Consider the following 25,480-nt stretch of genomic DNA (forward strand, 5'->3'; position numbering starts at 1 on the left):
TTCTTTCTTGTGGTTTTGTCAAATTGCCTTCATCTCTGGGAGTATCCCATGGAGTTGCTTACCTGCACCAGTGCAGCTCCCTCCAACCTAATTTCCAGTTTAGAGCTAAAAAAGAACTATAAAGAGCCAAAAGCAACAAGCCTTCAGACAATCCTCAAGCCAACAAACTGCAAATTAGCTGATAATTGAAAACTGCTTAGCATTGTAGCCTTTTTTTTTTTTTCATTATAGGCCTATACCTAATGATACAGCATTGCTTTTAGCTTCATCTTCCAGAGACAGAAGTTGCCTACTATAGTTTGGTACAATGCTGTAACTAATTTGGAGTTCCTATTGTTTTTGATTTCCACTCAAAGTGCCAAAGAAAAATGACTGGCTTTCAGGGGCTAATTTTACTATTTAAGATTTAAGCTAGTAATTATGGCTGATACAAAAGTTCAGAGATGAAGTAGCTGACTGAACTCCAGTTTACATGATACCAAGAAACTACTTCACCACTAATAGCCAGTCTCATGTGCTACAAGAATCAACAACTTAACAGTTTGTTTGGTTTTGTGGGTTTGGATATTTTTGTTGACGCTTTTGTGTTTTGGTTCGTTTTGTTTTAAACCACCCAAATAGCAAAATCAGCATCAGATTCACATTTAGGGCCATGAAAAATGTGGATATTTTGGCCAGGTCTTGCAAAGGTTTGCATGCAGGTTCGAATAACCACATGAAGATCCAGCCTATTAAGAGGAGACTGTCATAGTCTCTAATATGAGACTTCTGAGGTCAGAGTGACATCATCTATATTTGCACCTACTTCATTACCCCTATTCCATTTAAGATGTTAATGAGGAGCAGTTAAAACAGATCTTTATTCTTCAGATTTGAGAAGTGACATGGACTGCTTTGCCTCTGTTACAGGAGGTCATAAAAATCAAGCCGAATTTGATACAACAGAAAGACCCCAGGTGGAAGAGGTACTTCCCACTCTCAGTATCCTACTTTGTGTTAGTTATCCTATCTTTGTGTTAGTTACCAGGTGGCAATAAAATCAAGACAATGTAATTTTAAAATGCTGACAAGCTATGGCAAATACAGGAACAAATTTCATCATTCATTCAGATTTCTCACACTAAGAATACAAAGTCAACAAGCAAAGTTTTTCCCAAGCTGCTATAATCTACGTAGTATTTAGATTAAACTAAAAACATGACTAGGATTCATAACCAAGTGGATACATGAATGGCAAGTAGTGATAATTTAGGGGTAAAAAAAGCTGTCTTGATTTACCTTTTGTTGTAGCTGGGCAAGCCATTAGCCTTCTCTTTGAAAAACCTGTGTGTATGCTGCACTTCAATATAAGGAAGCATCAACCCTTGTACTTGAGGGAGATTATCCACTTAATGTAAAAAATGTACACAAAGAAGTGTTCATGGGACTGGAGCCCATGGAATACCAGAAGTCTCACCAGTGGAACAAGGCATTAAAATTGTAGCTCATGAAGAAAGCATGCAGGGGTTATGCTGTACAAGCAAATCCAACAAGAACGTTCAAAGAAGTTAGAGATGTGTAGACTCAAAAATCTCCAGGTTGTTTGTAAAGATGTCCATTCTAGAGTAACACTAACTATCCAGGCAGGTTATTACCCTGCAGTATCAATATCATGGAAACTCCATGCACCTTTTCAACTAAAAAACTATATTAGTAAGTTGGGAAAAAAATCTGTAAAAGTTAAAAAAAAAATCTGTAAAAGTTTTAACATGAAAGCATTAACATCAGAGAAATTTCTATTCAAAACTGTTCAACAGTGAAATGTCATAGGTTTAAGCGCAGATCTTTAAGAAACTTCAAGAAATGAGCTGAGCAAAAAGTCTAGTTGAATCTGAATTTTTAGTCTTTAAATGAATACTCTCCCATAGCTGGACTAAGACTCCAGCTAAACTTGGGATGGGGATTTGCCCTAGAAGCACTAAATGTTGTTAGCCCTTTCCTTCCTCCCACAGAGAAGCCCACTTTGAGACTTGTGCTTTTCTGGGCTGAAGGGGCACATCTGCAACAGAACAACCAGAAATCCATCAACCAGGCGACCTCATAAATCTTACTGGGTTATCTTTTCATATGGAACACTTGCATCCTCTTAGTAAGTCCTTCCCAAGAAAATAGAAAGCATGTCACACTGTTTTAGCAATCCTTTATTGAAGATAACAAGTTGGTTATGTTCACTGTATTGTATGAAACATCACAATATCATACTGGGAAGGTACTATCAGTACAGGGTTGGACCAGAGCGGACAGTCTGAACAATAAACCATTTTGCATTCTTCATTCCCTACCTTTTAACAACCCCAAAAAAACCAGTAAAAGGGACAAATACCTGTTAACATCATCATTTAAAACACTTTAACTTACAAGGCTAAAATCTAATGAATAAATAAAATATACTGTGGCAATAATCCTCTCTAGACCAAAAAAAAAATAATAAATCAGATACACAGTGAATCAAAATGACTGGAAAAGCTGGCCTTCGGCATCAGTATGAAAGAGCGTGTGGTTTTTACAGACTCACCATGGGGATAAAGTTACAGAAAAATACCATGAATTTAATTTCACACAAAACCAGTTGATGACTGTCATTAGCTTAAAACTACACACAAGGGCAATTACATCCTCGCTGAAACACAGTTTAAACAAATAGGAAAATGTTTACAAGGCATCCACAGCATGTAAATCATGTACAGATGGATACATTCATTGTTTCCCCTCCCCAATAGCTTTTATTTTAGATAAATACTTTACTCTTCCCCATTTTCAGCATTTACTGGACTCATTACATGCACAACTCAAAGAAGTCAGAAAAAAAGTCAAGGTTATTGCAAAAATAGAATTAAACTAAGAATCTTCAAGTACCTTACATGACAGCCACTCTGTACCATGCCCATTGCTTATAAAATGAAAGGTCATTGAACCCATGAAAATATCTCTAATATTTTCTTAATTTAAAATAGATAATTTTAAGTGTATTTATAGTAATCTCAAAGTGATAATTTGAACTTTGAAAATAATGCAAACAATTAAAAATTATACCCATATTACACAAGACTTCTGTCTGTATCTTAAGCTGAAAAAAATCAAAAAACTATAGAAAACCACATATAGAACAAAAAAATAATCACAATTTACATTATAATAAAGGCAAATTTTCAGCATTTTTAAAAAAACCTGCAGCTGTGAGAGATGTCAAAGCAAGTCACTACTAACTATAAATTCACCAGTTTGTTTTTTTCAAAAAGATTTTCTCTAGCAAGAGTTGAAGGGTGTGTTGTACACATGCGTAAAATTCTTACTGGTTTTAGATGCCTAGAATCTTCATATATTATTGCCAAATAATACACTTATCTTCAAGCAAGCAGTAGGCAATGTATCACAATTTGGACACCGCAGGGAAACCTAACGGTCTGGTAATACAGGTAAAACTGGAAAATTTAAAAAAAACCCAAAAAAACCAAAAAATACACATCTGATAGCGTATTGCCCAATTGAAATTACTTCCAAGCCACAGAGCTGCAAAGCCTTCCAACTTGGTAAAGTGAAATAAGAAACGTCTCAAACAATTACTTGTACTCTCTCTCAAGCTTGTGTGTTGCATGTTTCATTTAGCCACAGTGTATCTTCAGAGTAGGCCTACAATCCCGTGCACCTCAGGTACACACACCGATCTGCTGAGAGAATATTCCTTCCTTCCTTCCTTCTTTTTTAGGGCCAAAGTTCATTACAGATGTAATCAGTATGCCTGAGGCTGGTAAAAATACTGTAGTACAGGCAATGCTAAGAGTGGCAATATCAGAGAACACAAAAATGAACAAATGATGGAAAATTCTATTATCTTTCTGCCCATTTCACAAAATGTTGGAAATCCACCAGAAATTTTCCCTTGTATTGAAGAAATCAGATTTAAAAGTTTTTTCCCCCTTTCAGAATCAAAAGCATTTTAGCAGATTTGTAAGGCTACCACGGATCTTCTAGATCTCCAGAACCCTACAGGAAAAGAAGAGGAGAAACATTACTACTCACCAATACAAATGAAAACATTTTATTGCACTTTGGATTTCAGTGGCATAATTAAGAAGAATACTAGCATTAAGAGAGAAAACATTTTTCTTGTTTTCCATACCTGCCCACTTCCATACACAAATATTTCCTGTTTGTCAACATCATGATGGAATTTACTTTTACAAAACATGAATCCAGTATAGCTCTTATAGCAGAATGACTCAAAACCAAGATTTACCTTACTAAATCACTACTATCAATACATACTATATCTGTGGACTACAAACCCAAAAAAAAGCTCTACAAAACACTATGGAACTCCTCAGGTATTCCTGGTTCAAAAGAAATTCCTGCAGGGTCATTTTTGTTAAGGCACTGAAATTTGTACCTGTTTTGAACAATTATATTTTTGTGCACGTGTTATGTTATGAACTGACAACTGACACAAGCTTAGAGATTTCACTTATTAGCAGATGAGCTACCACTAGTGCACAGTCCCAGTATTACCATCGACCTACCCAAATGGACATACATGTATGTGGTGTGCCCCAAGAAACAAGAAAAGATGCGGCAGAAGGCAAGCTTTAGAAGAATAGTTTATTCATTTATACAGCTGATGTTTAGCTTGAACCTGAGAAATGTTGCTCAGTACAGTGAGCAATACAAATGCTCCAAACCCAAAAATCACTCAAAGCTTTGTAGAAACTAATGAACACTCTGAGTTTGCAGCAGAAGCTATGAAAAGTTTCAAGTCATGTCAGAGTGATAACACTTCAAAGAAAGTTTATTACTCACTTAAAAGCGTCAATATGCATACAGATATTATTCCACAGCATATTCTTTATTTTCACTTGTTCACAAATTACTGTAACTTGACACTAAGTACTATATTTAAGTACATTTTCATTTCTGGATGTGTGCTATGCTACAACCTGAGAAGTAATAATACCGTTGTCTAAAAAATCAGTATTTATGATGAACACTGGATACAATCTAAACTAAAAAGGGAAAAAAAAAATCAAACATTTCATAAGTGACAACCTAAAATAAAACAGCTTTTGTAATTTAGCTGTAATAGAAACTATATACAAATCAAAAACAAACATGCAGTACATAATGCTGGGAGAAAAAAAAAACCTGAATAATTTGTATAATTCAATTAAATTGCACAAAAGATACAACTAAGATGTAAATTACTTTACAATGAGCAAACATACACCATCAAAACTATTATTTAATAATGTTCTCAAAAGAAAGTTTTAAAACGCCTTTTTGTGTATCATGTTAGACTCCTGTTGTCGGTGACACAGGATTTGAAAAAAGATCAAAACCTCAAACGGGCAGTTCCATCTCGCTACACAACTTCGGATGCAATAACTAACATCCCACCGTAGCTGAACTCGTACGGAAGTCAGAGCTGTGTACAAACACTCTGTACAGGTAGCACAGTAAAGCCAGCCAGTGTTGCGGGCTGGCAGCGCGGCGGTGCGATGCGAGCGGGGACGCCGCGGCGGTGAAGCGCAGCGCCAGCGGGCCGCGGGTGTCACGAGTGCTGCTCGCCGCTGCCGTCGCTGCCCGGGGCCGGGGCCGGGCCGGGGCCGGGCGGGGGCGGTACCTGGGCAGCGTCCGGTACCTGCAGCTGCGCCAGGCGGTACCCGGCCAGCATCTCCTCCAGCAGGTGGCGGTAGTTGCCCCTATGATTAATCCGCATCTGCCTCAGCGCCTCCACCAACCTCCCCTGCGTTCCGCCTTCCTCGGCCGCGCCGGGCTCCTTCGGTTGAGATTCAACACCCCAAAAAGATCAGTAGTTAAACTAAAAGTTTTTCTAACCACATTAAAAAAAAAAAGCAAACCGAAAAACCAATCTTTTGTTCAAATTGAGAAAGCAACTCTCTATTTGAATGTAAAACACCTTATTAGCAACATACAACTTAGAACAGTGTATTTCATGTTCATCCTTTAAAACAACATAATTTAAACAATTATAACTATGAAACCAGCATTTTTAATAATTTCAATTCATTTTGAGCCAGTCAAAGTACCTCCTCCCAATTAACTCCATCTTTATTTCAAATGTCTTAGATAAATACAGATGATACACCCCCACAACTTTGGACATTTATCAGTGGAAAATTTTGAAAATTTAAGCTTCTTTAGCCACCAGGTCCATATATTTGTGATTTTCTGCACAGCCAGTAGCGAGTAGCAGCACAGTTCTGTGAAAAACTCAGAGAATAGCTAACTCTACTCATAGTAGTTTAGTTGAAGCATCACATCAAAATAAAGGCTCAGTGTTTTAGTGAACACACTCTGATTTTTGCATGCATGATGCCGCCAGAAAAGCAAGCAGCTACCCATGAGTGTGGGGAATGCTGGTATTTGAACAACATAAGACACACCTTAGGGCAGACTGTGTGTTGCCTGGAAAAATTAGCAGGTAGAATAGTTGTTTAATGTCAAACCTGAGAACCTTCAGTACAAAATCTGATCATTGAGTGCTGATTAAGGAATGGAAGTTTCTTCAGCAAATGACCTGCTTGGTAACAAGCCTTCAGTTGAAAAAAGTGTCATGTTTTTTGGTGAGAGACTTACAGTGCTTTGACACTGATACTAGGTATTTTCACTTTCAAGTGCTAAAGCAGTACTGTTGCTTTAAGGGAACAGTACATTTTAAATTATTAATATCTAGCAACTTATCAATCTAGACAAATGAAACTATCTCTGGAAGCTGGCAGATTTTCAAGACATTAGAAGCACAATCCAGACTGCCTTGTTTTCATGCTGACCTCATTTTATTGTCATGTAATCCAAAAGCTTCCTAACTACAAGTACTGCTGCCATTCATTTACAAGCTTAATAGCAGTATTGAGAAAATACCTTGGGATCTGTAAGATTCTGCATTTTCTCTGTAATGTTGCTGGAATAAAGGCCCCAAGACTGATTAGCACAGTCCAAGTTAAAATGGGGACAATTTTACCACAAAAAGGAGTATTACTGCATATAATGGCATCCCTCTAAGTTTAATTTGTTCAGGAAATATGAGACAGACTCACTGTGGTTTGCTGGTCTTAGTTTGAGATGTTTTGACTCCCATGTACTAGCATTTTCACATTCAAATATGAAAATATTCAAGAGAATATTCAAGAATTCAATACTCTCTTGTCTTCAAGAGCACAGAGAGGAGAAGCAAGATAAAGGAGATAGTGTATGAAATGGAACTGCTCTAATACCTTACAAGCACAATGTCGGCAAAAACCCAGGGCACCAAGAATGGGCACAGTTATATCCTGTTTCTTGGTTTGACAAAGAAAAGAAACTGACTTATGTATATACCTAGCTAATATTGAACAGGGCAATATAGCTGAAGACTTACAGTTTTTTAAAATTCAGGGAACATTTAAATTCCATATTTCATCTACTTCATCAGTTTTGCTCTGAGGTTGACATTAGCACACATACACTCTGAAATTTCCACATTTCACAATACCGAGATCTTTAAAAATTCCTTTGGCAGACTGAAGTGAATAATTTTGCTCCATGCAACACTGAAGAGTAAAAGCAATAAGCAATATAATAGCAGCCCTGAGGCTCCTAAGCAATTCAAATGCTGGTAGGAGCTGAATTAGCAATGCTGTTAGCGTTTGATATTCAAACTCACATCCTGCATGGCACTGCACCCTATTTTACAGCAGGCTATGTCGTGCTTCCCTTGTGTCCCTCAGTGCTAACAGACAAGAAACCCCACAGACAGTAGGACAGAAATTGCCTCTTTTATATATTATACGCTACGTAGACAGAGATTTCTCTCTAATGATGTGTGGCTAGAACAGGTCCCTGAAAACTACGGTTATTGTGCAAGGTAGCATTTGCCTTCCTTCACATTTCAATTCAACTGAATCGCTATTGACCATAAAATCAGGAATAAATTTGTGCTAGCTATATTCAACATGAACACTGACAATTTTTACACAAGTTTTGTGCTATTAAATTGTGCATGAAAAGGGTTGCAATGTATTGAAGACTGGATTTATAATATTGTGAGAATGATGTAAGAGTTGTGTCCATCTACATTTTATGTGTAGCAGCCCTTAATGGCATCTGATTTGGTTCAGCCAACTGCCAGAGTATATTATTAGTAAAAACAAGAGAGAAATATTATTGATTTCAACTAAGATGCTCAAAGGCAGCTTTAAGCAAATGCCACTGAAACTATTAACACACCCACTGCAATTTTAACATTCTTTCTTGTGTTTAAGGATATATACATATAGTGAAGTAGCCTAATCAGATAGTAGTCTCCAAGTCTTAGGAACACATCAAAAAATTAAAATGGTCAGAGTAGAGTCACAGAAGAAGAGTAGTACTTTAGCACAGGAAGTAAGAACAACTCTTCAGTGGTATTGTAACATCACAGTGCTAACAATTATTTAGCTATGAAAACATTCTTTTGAATTTCCTTTAAAGATCTGAAAGCATCAGATCCCAATACATAATAGATTTCTTGCTTTCACTCATATTAGTAAAGGCACAAGGTACCTCATTTGTAGCAGAAGTCTCTGCTCAAACAATGATAAACTTGTTCATTGTGACACAGTGCAGGGCTCTCTCCAGCCCTGGATTTATAAAATACTTGTAATCTGCTGAGATTCCTAGCAGAAACAATTAGGACTGCTATACCCTCAAGCCAGACTAGTGATCTCTGGATACTGCTGTAAGTAAGGATTCTTTTACTTGTCAGACTCCTGCTCTGCATGGTATCTCCTAACTTAGGCTCTATGTTAAGGTTTCTCAGAAAACAAATGTGTGAAGAATAAAAATCTGCTATCACTAGTTTGGATAACCAAAAAACAAAATCCAAGTGCAACACTACCTGAAACGTTTATGGTGCTGAGTAAAACAAAGCTAACCTAGAAACAGATAAAACCAAGGTTTTCATTTACATACTAAGAACTAACTTGGAAAGCTATTATGATCCAGTTCACATGAACTCATGGTAACTATTTTAAAATTGTTAGACACTAAAATGCATAGTCTTTAGAAGGAAACCATATTCTCAATTGTAAAGGTGAATCTGACTGTTTGTGTTGTTGTTTGTGTGGTTTGGAGAGGGCTTTTTTAGTCATTTGCATTAATATTTTAGCAACTAACAACATTACTATTTTGCCATGATAAAAATTGCTTTAGTCTTACATACAACCATAAGATGGAAGAGGACTGCCACAGGCAGAGTTTCCAGTCAGTAGCAGAAGTGTTCTGCACAACACCACTCTCAGCAGACACGGGTGCACTGCTAACCACTCCCAGGGAAGGATGCTCAGGTGCTGGGGTGCCTTTGTGCTCTGCAGACTCAGCATCCATGTCTCTAGCACCTCATTTTTCATATCAACATCTGCTCTAGCCTCATACTAGTTTAAGCAGGAGCATCTTGGCCAGATTTCAATCTCATTTGGCAATGTCATCATCGGGATATAGTGTATGTTTCCTTCCTGCCTTTGCTTCTTCCTGCTTAAATGTGAGATGTGTAGCAACATTATCACTGTGTGTAGACATTCTGAAGAGTCTGATGTTGAATAACTGAACAGCTTCCTTCCCTTTACATGTCTGGACACTACAATATCCAGTTCAGAAGGCTACAGAGATCACCACACATACACCTGAAACTGAGTAAGACCAGCAAGAAAGTCATGTTTTCACTGTCTCAGATGAGGCACAGCAGATTCATCCACTCCAAGGACATTAAGATAACTTGCTGGGAAGATGCAAACAGGAATTGTATCCTTCACCAAACGGGAGTTTATCCTCTCAAACTGCTCTGGGCTAGTACCACTTGGGAGGAAAAGAACAAAGGTGCTGACTGGCAAATGACATGCTATCACAAGCTCAAACTAGAATTTAAACCACTCTATTTAAAACACATATCTGAGATTCGCACATCTATATCAACATAAAAAAAATTTAGGAAGCAGACTGCAGTCTACTGTTCAAATCTTCTTTTAAAGAAATCAAATTAAAAGTAAACCAGCTACTCAGGGATTTTAATGGCAACAAAGGTCAAAGCTGTTAATGGTATATTCTCTCACGAGCAAAGTGCATATTTAAGTTAGCTAACTCATTAAATTAAAATGGATGATGCACAAACATTTCCTGAAAGGAGCCAATAGACAAACAGATGCTGTACTACATATTAGAACTTTCAGCAAACTTGCACAGCTATTGAGAAGTAAATCTAGGCTTAGAACAGGTGCATCATAAATACAACTATGGCATATAACATTTCTAAAATGTAACCATTAGACACAGGGTTTTTTCTCAAAATACCAATTAATTTGTAAAACCTATGCTGGTTTTTTTCTGGTTTTTTTTTTTTGTTTTTTTAATTTTTAAAGAAGCCAAATATACCAGAAACTTTTCCCCAAAAAGCAGGGGAAGTTCTGGCTAAACACAAAAAGTAGTAGCAGGCTGATACAAGTGCAGAGTTTCCTGAAGGACTAAAGAAGCTGAAAAGAGGAAAATTTTGTGTATCTTGGTTTGGGGTACTGTTGCACAATTTCACAAAAGTGAAATGAAAAAAGCATATCCTATGACTTTCAAACTAGACAAAGGAACAATTCCTAAAAAATTAACAAGCTGAAAAATTTCTTCTCCATTTGTACACTAACAGAAAAGTGGCCCTTTCCACCCACACAAGCTTTCTGACTGAAGATAATAAATCAAATCTAGACAGATAAGAAAAGAGGACAATGGAGAAGGCACAGTAACAACTGTGGTGAGACTGCGTATTTACTATCTCAAGGTGTGCAATTGATAATTTCAAGGTATTTCAAGTGCCACACCATTCACTGTAATAACTACCTGACTGAGGGCCTTGTAGCCATCTCAGAAGAAAAAAACATTACAAAGGATTGACTACAATAGGAATGGTATTTCAACAAAACAGTTCACATAAACTGCACAGGAAATGAAAATATCTACAAGCACTGATGTTTTTTATCAGTTCTTCAGTTTTCCACAGTTTTTAAACAAATTTAACCACAATTGATAGAAACACCAGTTATTACTTAGACTAATATTAAGAGCTACCTAATAATCAGGTTTAGAGGTACAATAAACCAGATTTCAACGTACAATTTAAAATTCAGCTTCGTAGGAAATGGGCAGAAGAATGTAAGCCATTTTAGAAATCATAACTGAAGTAATCTAAAATTACTTTTCCTTAGACCAGTAGAGATGGGACATGAAAAGATAGTGTAAATGCTATGAAAATAGTCAATATTAGTTTTGTAGTCTTTTATATTCAGTGTACCAAGGCCTGCTTACAGAAGACAATAGGAAGTGTGTTTGCCCCTCTTGTACTACATTTCTGGACAGTAGATATAACAGCCAGTTGGGTAATGGATTTGCTGACTACCAATTTTTTACAATTATAAACCATAGTTTAGAAAAACCCTGCACTGTTGCCTCACTTTTCTCAGGTTTGACTGAGAAAGTGACAGTCATTTAAATGTTTAAAAAGTCTTTCAGAATTAGGTGTCAGTTTTCTGTCTTTTAAAGGAAGAACTTCTATATCAAATCCGTCCAAAGCAAGGTAAAAATCAGAGGTATGTTAAAATATGTATCTTGTATTTCTAATATTTTACTCCCAGTGACAAACACTTTTGCTTCATGCATGACAACTTTGATGTTCACATTAATAAAGAGCAAAATGGGAACTTACCCCCTCATTGTCTCTGTGTGGATTCAGCCTAGTATACACATTTTCAATAATATTACGCCTAAAAAGAGAAGTTATTTTAAAAAATTAAGCAAAACAAAGGATTTCAAAACATTGAGAAAAGTTTGATCAGAGTAGGCATTTTGAAGCGTATAAGGTATTTTTCTTTTAATCTGCCTTTTAAAAAGATGAAACCCACTCTGTGTCTTTACTCACTTTCAGTAAGAATTTGGGGATCTAGGAACTGGTTAAGATTTGTAAAGACTGAGTAAAGTAAAACCATTTTCTTACCTTACCCTCTCCATGATCCACCTCTTTTTAGAGCTGCATACTCAGATTTTGTCAAGAGTAACATTTAAATCTATATTTTGCTTGATATGAAAAAATTCTTCAAGCTTGCTGGTTTTCTTGCCTTATTTCTGGTTGTGGAACTTGAAGACAGTTGAGTTTCCCCCCATCTTTATTACACATATGCAGGTTACAACCCATCTACAAAATTTTGAAGTGTGATATGCAGAGTATATAACCCTTGAGATATGTTTTCTATTGTCTAGTCACACTGTAGAAATTAAAACACAAAAGCCACTAGCTAGACTTCTTTTGTAGCAGTTTCATTTAAGGCCACACTTTCACAGGCAGTCAAAATAAGCACAAAGAATTTCACAAAAAATAAAACGCATCATATAAACAGCCTTCTGATGCAAAAAAGGTTATGTACTCACATTTCAAATCAAAGTTACAACAGGCAAACATTCAGAGAGTTATAATAAATATGATCAAAGTTATTGACAGCTGCAACAAAAATGAACTGCTACATGGACTAAGACTTAAGTGACCAAGATCTCTAAAAAATTTTTCTTACAGAATGAGGGGCACCAACTGTTGACTCTTCTAAAGAACAAAAAGGCATCAGATGCCAAAACAGCAGCAAATGTCTCAAATACACGTGGCTCTCAATGCAACAGAACTTTCTGCCCCAGAATACTGAGGATGCTACAAGTTTGATGAGGCTCCTTCTGAACATATTTCAGAAATCTGTAAAGGCTGCATATTTGAGGCAGTATGGGGTCCATTGGAATTGATGGGGGGTCTTCTAGGGAAAAGAAACTGAATCTTTCTGCCAATGCTAGAGGAAAGGGCTGTCTCCATTTAGTTCCAAATTTAGTGATAGAGGAATGGCACAATTGTGATTAAATGTCTGCGCTACATAAAGCAAAGGCACCTCCAATGTAACAGAAAACACCTGGACAGTCCAAGCAAGACTGCTACATGGGTTTAAAAAGACATGAAAGCAAGCCACTTGGGAATTCTCCAATCTTTTTAATTCACTTTTCTTTCTTTCACCAATGTATTTCTCTGTGCTTTTCTTTGATGGGAAAACTCAGGAGAAAGATTTTGAGTGGAACTACTAAGGCCCAGGTGCCAGAGTAGCTCAGGGCTGCTTTTGTTTACTTCAGCAACAAACCTCCGTTCTTGAGGCAGCATTTGAAATCAAAGGGGATTGGAGTCAAGCCAGAAAACAGCCTTTGGAGAGTAAGATTTCCTAGGATAAAACAGCACCATCAGCTGACCCATACATCTCCTGTCTCAAAGAGTGGGCCAGCAGGGGCTTCCACATAAGTGAGAAGCTTGAAGGAAGCAATTATACAGTGCCAATATAAATGGAGCTACTTAAGGGGTTCCTAAGGTTTGCAAACATACTCTAGTTATAGCAACACTGAATTACAATTCTCCAGCTCAGATATGCTAAAAATTGGGAGCAACTTTCACTGGTGCTAAAACTGTGGATTACAGCCATAGACAAGATCTTTTTGCATTGCAACCTGTTTGAGCAAGGTCTTGGAGTTCAAACACAAAGTGTAATTTCTTTGTAACCTGGTAACATCACAGGATAAGGACCTCAAGAAAAAGAATATCCTCTTGTTAGGACAAAAGTTTTAAGTAATATAGTACGTTGATTTGGGTTGTGCAGAAGTATTTTTTTCCAATACTTCCATTAATTTTCTGCAAGTAAAATGAACTTACATATGTCTGTCTTTGTCCCAAGTTCAGAGGCCAAGAACAAGTTACCTAATACTTTAATAACATTAAGTTACTTAACATTTCCTTGAAAGAAACTGCAGGTACACTCCTGAAGTCAGGGGACTTTAAAAGTCAAGATGAAGAGAAAGGCACCAAAATGCAAATACTGAACCAAGTCTATGAAAAACAAAATCTGGTTCACAATAAATTAAAACAGAATTTATATGTCAGCGGTCCAGAATAGTGCAGCAGTACATGATGTAGTTATTAATGAGCAAAACAACAAAACACAGTAGTTGGGAGGCACCAAGAAGAACAGCCAGACCAAAATTTCTCTGAATGTCTGGAATGTACACAAGTGGAAAAAAAACCCCAGAATGATACCTCCAAGGCCAGAGAGATATAATCATGGCAAACAGTGCTCATTAACAAGTACATGCAATGAAAATAGATGTACACATACACAGGTGCTCAGAGGGCAGGACTTGGTATTTTGTAAAATATGAATATTCCAGAAACAACATGCCAGGGAACAACGATCAGTCCTACTGTCTGGGAAATTCCAGATTAACAATTGTTTATGCAATCCTGAATTCTTTTCATTAAAATCCTCAAGTTATAGGTTGCCAGAACATCACCACTGGGCTCCCCACAAAGCCAATGTAATTTCTGAAGGTTTATTCCTGTTGAGGTTTAAGATGCATATTCTAGTTCAATATTCTTGGTTATCTACCATTCAGTTTCAGACTAAACAAATAAAAACAATTTTCTTATGAGAATGCTTGCTGAGCAAATAAGTACTGTTCCAAGCTTATAATGGACATTAAGTGGTTGGGAAAACATGACATCAGGAAAACTGATCTCCTGGCATTTTTGATATTCATTTTGATATGTTTGATAGCTCTTCACAAATGTAGTAAAGCAGTAAAAAGCCAAGAATACATATATTTTTCTTTTAAACAGCCACATGGAAATAATAAATTAATATGTTATGTATAAATTAATATGCTGTGTACAATATGATTATGTGTTTCCTCTTTACCATACTGGAATGGGAACAATGACACAAATGTCTGTATACTGCAAAAGATAAACTAAGTTCAAACATAAAAAACTTGAATCAAGTATAGCTACTACAATAAGAAAACTTTAAAGCATTAAATGAAAGAGTGTCAGTGAATTTAACAGTTCAAGAAATTCTAGTACTGTACTCACTTGCCAGCTAAACCACCTCCTGGTGGCAAATTAGGGATATTCTCTGCAGTTAAAATACGAATAACATGAGCAAGATCAGGCATTCCTTCTTCACCTGCTTTTTCCATAATTTCTAATTTAAAAACACAAGAAATCTTCAATTAATATCACCCATTGGCTAAGACACTGAAATAGAAGATATTATCACTTTTTAACAGAGGCATTATGAAAAAGTTTCATGTAAATAGGTAAAACGTGGTTTGCATTTTAGGTTAACAATCTTTGCATGATAGAACGGAGCTTAAATTCATAGTCTGTCATTCCAGTATGCATCAAGCCTTACTCTCTAAGAGAAATTCAGAAGCAGAGTGTGAACTGAATGAAATCCCCTGGAGAGAGCAGCCTGTTCTCTCTGCAAAGACAGAACAGCAGCTGGGAGCGTGTTTCAGTTAGCTTCCCCTTGCACTGCAACACGCTACAGCCATAAAGCCAACGCTGCCCAGCACCTGGCACGCTTCCTTGACAGTAACACCTTGTATCCTCAAAGGCACCATCTCCAGGGCACAAACACTTGGACCACCAAGCAATCCAGAGGATACATAATGGATAGATGATATTAGCACTCAAGTGACCAAAACAGAATATGGAACTGATGAGGAATAATTAAAAATACTTATTTTTATAATAATTTTAAATTATAATCCATTTTCAAAGTTGACATACAAGTCAAGTCAAGTCAAGTCCAGTGCTTCTAACCACTAAGTTCTCCTAGCTTGGAAAAGAACGGCCTGACGTGAAGTAAATCTTCACATATTCTCTTTCATCAGGACTCCTATTAAGATGAATGTATAATATCTGTATATACACTCACACAGGTGTAATGCCACCAGCTTCCAGTTATCAGCCTCTACTCATTCAACCATGGCACAAAAAGGTTTGGAGTTGTATGCACAAGTCTTCTATTTTTAAGAGAGAATATTTTTTCTGAAAATCAACTAAACTAAGGAATGGAGTGCTATTTCCTGTAGACATTGTTTTAGATAAAATTCTCTTTAAGAAGAATTAAGAATGAACCCTCTCAAGTATCATCCTAAAAAAACTTCAGTCATTCTGTATCTTGGCTACTATCCAAAGATCAGGAACAAATAATTTCATTTCTTACAATTGACTATATTCTGGATGACTGACATGGAGCCTGCAGTTTATGAGTTTCTTAAGTTAGCAGAAAAGCACACCACCTATCCACCTCAAACCCCTCACCCCGAGTTTCCTAGGATTTAAATCTTGATTGACGTCTTTCACTTTTTTAAGAAGCAAGTGACATTCGGGCTTCTCTTGAGACTACCAAGATGAGCAAAGTGCTTGGCAAGGTACTCACCCACTTTGCATGGGGCACATCTGTAACCCCTCAAAGGAATCACTTGTAATGTAATTACCTTCTAAATAAGGCACTATTAAGCTTCTATGTCCCAACTTTAAGCCAGCACCATACAATTTTTTGCAAAGAATAAGATACCTGCACTACTACTAGAAGTGATTAAAATTAAAGACTGTTCCATGAAACTTGGATGTGTATTATCATCCATCCATTAAGGATAAATCATGGCTAGCACAGGAAGTGATAGCTGAGTAAGTATGCCTAAATCTTAGGATTTTGATCTCTTCTTCCACACATGCTCACACAAATAAACCACAACTCCTCTTATAAATTGCATCCCTTTGTTCAGTTCTACTTAGTTAGAAGTAATTGTACTGCTATAATATAATTTTGCTGAGATACATTTGACAGGAAACATTTCTAATGAAAATACATTTTTTATACCAAGAACAAATCTGGTTCTATACAGAGGAAAAGTAGACAAATAGCAAGAATTAGTAATAAGAAAAACTAAAAATCCAAGAAATTTCTAAATATTTATTGCAAGCATAAGGGTTTTATATCTTCTTAAAAAGGAATGACACAGCTAAAGATTGCTGTATGTTTCTTGGTACTAGAAACATACACATTTGTACTGCATAACAGCTTCTCAGGGAGTGCTGAACTGAACCATAAGCATTTCTAGAACTGAACCATAAGCATTTCTCTCCATTTCTAGAAGGTGGCAAACCAAGAATTCTGGATGAACTAATCATTATCTTTTTAATTTCCTGGTATTAGAGTGAGTAATCCAGAACTTGTTTCCTCTCTTGGAAAAAAAAGCTTCCTAACAGAAAATCGAGAATAAAGCAAATGAGCATGCATGACCCACTGTCATTACACATCAGTTAGCAGGCACACACTGTGGATGTGCTTGACAAAGGACAACAGAGAAAGAAACCAAAATTTTTGAGAAACAGATTTATGGGTATTTACAATTTTCAGCTTAACCTCTGTGATGTTAAGAATAACCCTACAGTTAGCCTTGCATTGCTAATATGATTCAGACACTTAAAGAATAATTCCTGATATTATTAAATATGTATATTCATCAAGGTCCACATCAAAGTCTACTACCTTATCTCTGAAACACTTTTCACTAAAAGCCTAACACTTCATTCACAGATAAGCATTTTGAAAATTCAGGTAACATTTAAGTTCCATTTTATATAATGCAGTTCCCCAGCCAGACAGCATTACAAGTTCTCCATGTTCCAGCACCTCCTTTCATGCCCAGCTATCAGATTATGACAAATGAGTTTTATATACAGTATATATTCCACATATGTAAAATGCAGCATCCAACTTAGGGGATAAACTGACTATATCAGTGAGACTGTTTAAGCCTACACAGGTCATGTGCTCCTACTTATGATTTGAGGTTAGTGGTTTTTGGGGCTTCATAGAGTTCTGTGGTTTATCTGTTATTAACTGCAATTCTGATACACCCCTTCAAATAAACTGAAACATATCAGAAAACTGAACTGACTTCTGTACTTTGTGGGACCAAACTTTGGATCTCTGAAAAAGAGAGCAGAAAATATTTGCAAGGGGTAGTAAGAAAAAAGTGACCTAGCATAACCTCACAACTGCCCCACACACCTGTGGAAGTGCCCCATCCAGGGCAGGGCCACTGGAAGATCTTGAAAGCCCCTTTCAACCCAAACCAGCCTGTAATTCTGTGACTGTGCTTTGGAGATGGATCAATTAAATGACTCCAATGAGAAGCAGGGCTGTGCTCAGAGTCATAAATGACTCAGGCACAAGCTTAACCTCATTAAGCATTTCAGTATACCCTACAAGTGGCAGCTTTGGAATGCAGTCATTCACATTCCGTCAACCTCAAAACCCCAACTAGCAACAGAGCACGGGTACATATTTCTTCCACTGGAAATCTCTGTAAACAATGACTTGCTGACCTTGTTTTTAATCAATCTGTTAAAAGAAAAAAGTATCTCTAGGTATTAAGATAATAATTCTCTTTTAAGAACTCTGGAACGATCCTGGGGAACTACTAACTCAGCTCATTATACAAATATAGAAAATGTCAGCATTCCATTTATAGAATGTACAGAGAACAAATACTACATGTGCAAGTATTAACCTAATTTTCAACTTCTTTTTTACCTTTTTAAATCTAGCAAAAGCATGCCTTAAACACTGCTATTCTCCCTGAGCCAGAGCTTAGAATGCCCAAGTATAGCAGTGAAAAAACCCTGTTGCCTAAAATGTTTGATGGGTTTGTACAGCCAGCTTGATATTTAAGGCCCACAAGAGAACAGAAACAGAACAGTGCGTATTCATTAAGAACAAACACCAGTGATCAAACTAAAATTGCTTCAGGAAGTCCCGGAGGACTTTATACTAAGTTCTAATGCTGCCTTGATTTACATTAGTCACTTGGTCAAAGTGGAGGGTATCCAAGAGAACTCATAGTTTACATTTTTGACAACATCTATCTTTGCAGCTTGGTAGTTCCAAGACAACCTTGTATTTTTCAGAATGTTTTTACTGCAGGCATAAATATAATTGTTACTGGCTATCAGCCAACTGCATATAACTTGTGAACTGCTAACTCATTAATACATTCTTTTAAATGTTGTTCTTGTTAATTTGTGTTCAAACACCATTATTTGCTTTTTGAGAGGAATAGTCAGCCTCTAAAAAGGCATTTTAAACAAATCCATATTATCAGTGTCACAACATATCTATCAGACTTTATGTTTTTAGAGTTGCAGACAGTTTAAACCTTTCAGGCACAACTCCTTTATACACTGTGTTCTATATTAAGTTAAAAGATAAAAACAAAACTGATTAAGGCAATTGTCTTAACCAAAAAGAAACTCCACCTTCCAAAATTTTTACCAACTCCAACACTTGAGAGGATACTCTTGCCCTCATGGGGTTTTTTAAAGTCAAAAGTATTCCTGCTCACTACTTAAAACCTTTAAATCAGATACTGTTTTTAAAAATTCCAACATATTTCTAAACAATTTTCCTCATGCTACTTAGTGGTTTGAAACACTTGCTAAGGCCTTTATTCTTTCTGAACTAATAATATTCAAGGCATGTGTAGGGTAAACTGCAGCACCACAATTTTTTTTACTTTTAATTAAGGAGACTGCATCACAATTACAATTTCATAGAATGTATGAATGCAAAAACTTGTTAAAAATCAGATAGATATTTCAAGTTCTTCTGAAGTCTGTTTCATTTTCTTTCTCCACTCCTTGTCAGAATTTCTCAAATATGCTGTTATTTCTTGCTAAATACTTGCCTTTTAAAGGCCTTGAACTCCCTCCAATTAGCAAAACAAAGAATGACACAGGGAACTCAAGCAGGGAAAAAAAAATCTAGAGCTGAAGCAACAGAAGTTCAAGCTTTGGAGTAATTAGTTTCTCTGAAGCACTTTAGCTAAACAATCATTTTGAGTTATATTTGAAATGACCCCACATCAGTTTGGACTACAAACTCTCAAATATTTTTTTTTGTATATCTATTATTTAGTTAAATGTAATAACAGAGCTAAAAATAATCAGTTAATGATTAGTTAATCCAGACACTCTGACCACAAGTTATTTGACAGCTTTTCTATTCATCTTCACATTCACTTATAAAAGCAATAAAATCCACTGCAGTTCCATATATTTTTCACTTATTTGCTACCAGAGAGCAGCCACCAAGAAGCTGGGAACACTAACCTGTAACCACTGTGCACACCTGCCAGTGAAGGCAACGGCTCCTGGCTCTCTCCCAGAGCCTATTAACAGCTCATGTACTCTACTCTGACACAGAAGATAACAGGTATTTATCTTAACTAGTGTCATCTAGGAAACCTGGGATGTAAGCCAAATTCCAAGAAACAGGCCTAGAGTTAGCATTTGGAGTGACCACTAGGGCTCTCTGATCTCAGGAGAAATTACAAATATACAAGCCAGTTCAATTTAGATCCCATTTAAACAAGAGGAAAAGACACCACACACAACAGCTGTGTGCTCAGAGATAACTCATACCTGAAGACCATCATGCATATATATTACAATTTAGGGTGGCTACACCAAGTATTTGGATTACTGGGACACTGACCCAAAAACCAAATACAGCTTTTGCTTTCTGTCAAAAACTTGCACAGAAAAAGGGAAGAAATAGCACAAACAGTACGTTCCTTTTAATATTTCATAAGCAGGACAATAGCAAGATCACAATTTACTGAGCTGATACAACACTCTGCAAAGTCAGTAGTTGTATTTTAACTTACAAAGACAGCACTAAAAACTTCTGGCTCACATTAAGAAAATGTTTGCAGAATACCAGGATAAACTAAGCACATGGTCTCAAACACTCTTCCTGACATATAAAAGTTCAAAGTTATAATCAGGTCTGAATTTAACCTAACATGAAAGTGGCGTAATGTCTTTCATGGTTTTTGTTTTCATGCTCAAGATAGTTATGGCATGTGCTCACTATCACAATCAAACTGAGATTTGTTCACTATCTAGTGAACTAAGCAGATTTCTTACCTTCAACCCGTGATTCCAAGTACTTATCCAACTCAGCATCTTTTTTCACTGCCTCCTCTGAGACCTTAGGAGCATTTGAAAAACAAACTAATACAATACTCATGTTATCACGACTCCCCTATGTGACAAAAAAGAAAGAGAAGTTAATATCTTTAGTCTTATTCTTCATCTTTCTACTCTAATCACATCTGTACTTTTTCCAAATACAGTGCTACAGACAAACCTGGAAAAAAACACCCTGAAAAAATCCTGTATTTTCATCAATAAGAACCTCTCAGTGTCCCAACCACACCTCTCACTAGAAATAATTTGACTGATTTTGACTGTATATTCTTAGTATTCAAGTCTAAATAATTAATGGACTTACCTACATGTCAGCCATTTAAAAATAGTACCAATAAAACAGGTCAGAAATTAGATACTTGTATAACGTTACCTTAAGTCAAACTGTAAAACAACTCCTGTTGCAAAATGAAACGCAGAATGCTACCCTATACTATTAGAATAGCTCAGCTCAAGCAACTAATTTTTAGTTGCAGGGTGTTCATGTAAGCCATTACATGAATTACAAGTCTGTTTTATTAGAATGCACCTGTGTCACACAGCACCTTGAAGCAAGTATAAAACATAAATGTTTTGTATGGCCAAGCTGACCTTACAGACCATCATGTGCTCAGAAATACCACCCAATGGCTTTTTTAGATACTAATTTAATGCCAGTTCTTTACCAGTACACTGATACCATTCTCCTGCTCATATTTCATTTTCAAAATTGTAATTCACAGCCAAATTTAAAAACACAATTCTAAGTCTCTTACAAGGGGATCCAGTAGAATCATAATTTAAACCACTAGTTGGTTTGATAATCAAGTCTCAACTTCACTTTTTTTGTGTAGAATATTAAGTGCCATTAGTCACGGCATACTGTTGCTGTGTTAACCCAAGCAACTGGATAGTTCTAATCATCTATCACAACAAATCCTTCTCCTGAAACAATTAAGAATTTGACATTAGAATGCATTCCTTTAGAAATACTGCTTAGGAGTTAGCCTATATTCCCTTTTGTACCAAGCATATGAGGACACCTACCACTTAGTATTACGTGGTATAATCCACAGCCTGGTTGTTACAGAGATCCAGGATCTGACTTTGGAAAATAAACATGTGGCCAGCACTCAGTTTTACTGAAAGAATCTCAGACTGACCATCCTTTAACAAGGCTGGTCGAGTTCTTGGTCAGAAAAGCAATTTAAACCAATTTAAACAGCATTTAAACCAATCATACACTGTATGGTATATGCCAGAATACAACCCTATTTCTGGAAAAAAACACACAACTTACCCTTCAGAGTTACAACTGGGAATTTCAGTATATTCCTCAAAATTGCATGTTTAGTCTGTGGCCTAACAAAGGAACTCTGTACTAGCAGGAGTTGCACTTTTCATGGAATGTTGGATATGGAGTACCTATTTAACATATGTAGACTGCTAGTACTTGCTCCAAACAAACTAAATGTGAGGAGTGGCAGCAAGCTCAGATGCAAAGGTGGTGCTACTCCATCTAAGCTACAACAAGCTGAGGGCACAGGTGACAGACAAACAACACCTTGAAGAGGAGATGGTGCCAACACTGGTTTCATGCAAAGGATACAAACACTGCCCATCTTCAAAGAACACAAAACCTCACAAAGTATCTTGCTCAGAATAGATTAATTTTACAAATTTTGTATTTAGAATCAATGTTTAGAGCTGGAACTATATGCAAGCATTACCTGGGGGAAAAAACCAGCCTTTAGTTTTGCAATTGCTATCACCTTTCTAAGCACATACGGTGAGGCTGTATATTCTTCTATACAGTCAAATGGGTACAGAACTTGGAGGAAAAGAGGTTGGAGAAGGGGAACTGTAGGCCAGAAACAGCTGTTAACACTGTACCCATCTAACCAGAAGATGATTTTAGCTGTTTGGAGAAAACACTTACATACCTTATGTAAACAAGTGTCCACTACCCAATTGCACACTGTTTCCAGGTCATCTGATACTTCAAGTCTAGACTTTACATATTCACAGAGCTCTTCATTGCTCATTACATCCCAGATGCCATCACAAGCCAGGATGATAAACTCATCTTCTTCTGCCCTTAAAATTTCACACACCTCAGGCTCTGGAGACACAAGTTGTTCTGTGGGGCCTTTACCGTCAACACATTTGTAGTCATAGTCCCCCAGAGCTCGAGAAACCGCCAACGAACCGTTAACACGCTGAATCATTACACTGCCTCCTGCATTCTGGATTCTCTCTTTCTCCCTCGGGTTGCAAGGTTTGTGATCCTGTGTTGAAAAACACACTTGTCCATTCCTATAGAGAACAGCACGTGAATCACCACAGTTGATAAAGTATACATGCTCAGGTGAAATCATAACTCCCACTGCTGTTGAGCCACTTCTGTCCATGCCATTTCTGAGGTCTGCGAAATTGCGCATATACTCATCAATTTTCAAAAAGCCAGTTCTGATTCCACTCTTGACATTTTCCACTGAAGGTTCAAGAGCAGATCCAGGTTTTTCTGTCGCCCTAAAGTCTTCATTGTTAGTGATGTGTTCTAATAAGTGCGTGGAGCAGTAATTTGCAACACGAGATCCTGCGTGACCATCATAGACAGCAAAAAAGGACCAGTCCTCTAAGCCATGGGGAATACCCACAACAGCTGTGTGAGCATCTTCCATTTCCACTCTCCATCCCTGCATACTGCTGAGGCCGTAACGCAAGCCATTCCCTGCACCATGAGCATTGTGTTTTTCAGTTTTTGGTTTATCCAAAAATGCACCCATGTTTATGCAATATTGAACCTGGAAAACAAAGAGAAGAAGTCTTATTTATAAAACCACCATTCCATATAAGGTTTGTTGTCCACTTCCGGTGTTTCTTCTTCATAAAAGAAGTGATAAAGCATGCATGCATGCAAAAGTCAACAACTATATTGGAAGAAAAAAAATCAAGACATGACATGAATGAAGTGTGAATTTATAAACCTCTGTACGCATTTTTAGTATTGTTTGTTGGGGTGCTGTCTTTTTTGAAGAGTTACTTCAAAATAATTAAACAATCTCCATACGAAGGCAGAGTAGATCACATACCTTTGCAGCCCTGCTGATTTTGTCATCCTCTGGAGAGACAGACTTATGATGGAAAAACAACTATATCAACTCCTACTTTCTTTGCAGTTTTACTGTGGTGTGAAGAAAATCAATTCATGTTCATAAATCAGAATGGACTGGTCTCGCTAGCTTTGCATGTGCCATACTACCTCTTCATTCTTGTAAGGCATGGCAAAAGTGACCGTAGGGGAACACAGACTATCTGCCGAAGGAATCAAGGCAGTAATTCCCACCCAAATACAAGAAAAACTCTCACAGCCATCTTTTAACAAATTAACAACATAAAACAACATTTCAATATTTACTATAGAATCATAGAACGGTTTGGACTGGAAAAAACTTGAAAGATCATCTTCTTCCAACCCCTCTTGCCATGGGCAGGGACACCTTCCACTAGACCAGACTGCACAAAGCTCCCTCCAACCGGGCCTTGAGCACTTCCAGGATGGGGCATCCACAGCTTCTCTGGGCAACATCTTCCAGTGTCTCACTCTCCCAGTAAAAAATTTCTTTCTTATCTCAAATCCAAACCTACCCTCTTACAGTTTGAAGTTATTTCCCTTCTCCTATCACTACACTTGGCCAACAGTCCCTTCCAGCCTTCTTGTATGCTACCTTTAGGTACTTAAAGACCTCTATAAGATCTCCCCAGGCTTCTCCAGGCTGAACAACCTCAACTCTCAGCCATCCATGAAAGACTTTCGTGTGCTTACATAGGATTTTAAGTTCAGAATTTATTCCAATAAACTTAAATTAATAAACTTTATAAATTACAAATTTTATTCAATTACAAGAGATATGAGCTAAGGGAAGTAAACAACCCATAGGAAGTTAGAAGTTCTTCAGTATTTGGAGACTATCTCCAGAATGCAGGCTCACAGGTAAAATGTGAATAATCTACAATGAAAGACTACTTTGAAAGACTTCTGATTTCCTCTCCTGCACTAGACTCAAGTGTCCTACACAGACCTGAAAAATTACCTTGCCCTTTACAAAGTCAGTAGAGAATACATTCTTTAATCCACAGATCTCAGAAACTCACATATCACAACTTCAAACCATTCTAAAAGTCATCACCCTACGAAATCCTAAAATGTGAAATTTACAGCAAATTTCATCCAAAAAGAATTGGCAAGAATTCTGCCATGACTGATCCTGAGCAATCACTCATCTCTGACACAGTAGTACACACCTACAGAATGTACAGAGTCATGATAACCTAATTCTAGGTTAAGAATTTGTTGCCAGGCCAGGAAGAGATTAATTAATCCTTACTCCCACCATTCCCCTCACCTAAACACATATGAAGTATACAGCAGACCACACACAGACAAACCAAACCTCACACTACCTCTCTGCTACAATGATCTCCATGCAGTGCTGAAGATCCCAACAGCTTGCTCAGCAGTTTTGTTAACAC

General features: G+C 37.0%; 1 protein-coding gene across 3 annotated transcripts in view; it reads right to left on the reverse strand.

The window, feature by feature from the left end:
- Positions 1 to 2,162: 2,162 nt before the first annotated feature.
- Positions 2,163 to 25,480, reverse strand: part of PPM1B (protein phosphatase, Mg2+/Mn2+ dependent 1B) — a 61,183-nt gene continuing 37,865 nt past the window's right edge. For 2 of the 3 annotated variants that reach the window (XM_064708979.1, XM_064708977.1), the window contains exons 3-7: positions 22,888 to 23,751; positions 20,903 to 21,020; positions 14,987 to 15,098; positions 11,753 to 11,810; positions 4,076 to 5,809 (exon numbers count right to left, since the gene is read on the reverse strand). In XM_064708979.1, the coding sequence (XP_064565049.1) occupies positions 5,582 to 5,809; positions 11,753 to 11,810; positions 14,987 to 15,098; positions 20,903 to 21,020; positions 22,888 to 23,733 (1,362 nt within the window). In that variant the 5' untranslated portion in view covers positions 23,734 to 23,751 and the 3' untranslated portion in view covers positions 4,076 to 5,581. Of the gene's footprint in view, positions 4,024 to 4,075; positions 5,810 to 11,752; positions 11,811 to 14,986; positions 15,099 to 20,902; positions 21,021 to 22,887; positions 23,752 to 25,480 lie in introns of those variants that run through there. The other variant, XM_064708980.1, reaches the window with a different exon arrangement.

This window comes from Zonotrichia leucophrys, chromosome 3 (assembly GCF_028769735.1).
Source record: "Zonotrichia leucophrys gambelii isolate GWCS_2022_RI chromosome 3, RI_Zleu_2.0, whole genome shotgun sequence".
NCBI classification, from domain to species: domain Eukaryota; kingdom Metazoa; phylum Chordata; class Aves; order Passeriformes; family Passerellidae; genus Zonotrichia; species Zonotrichia leucophrys.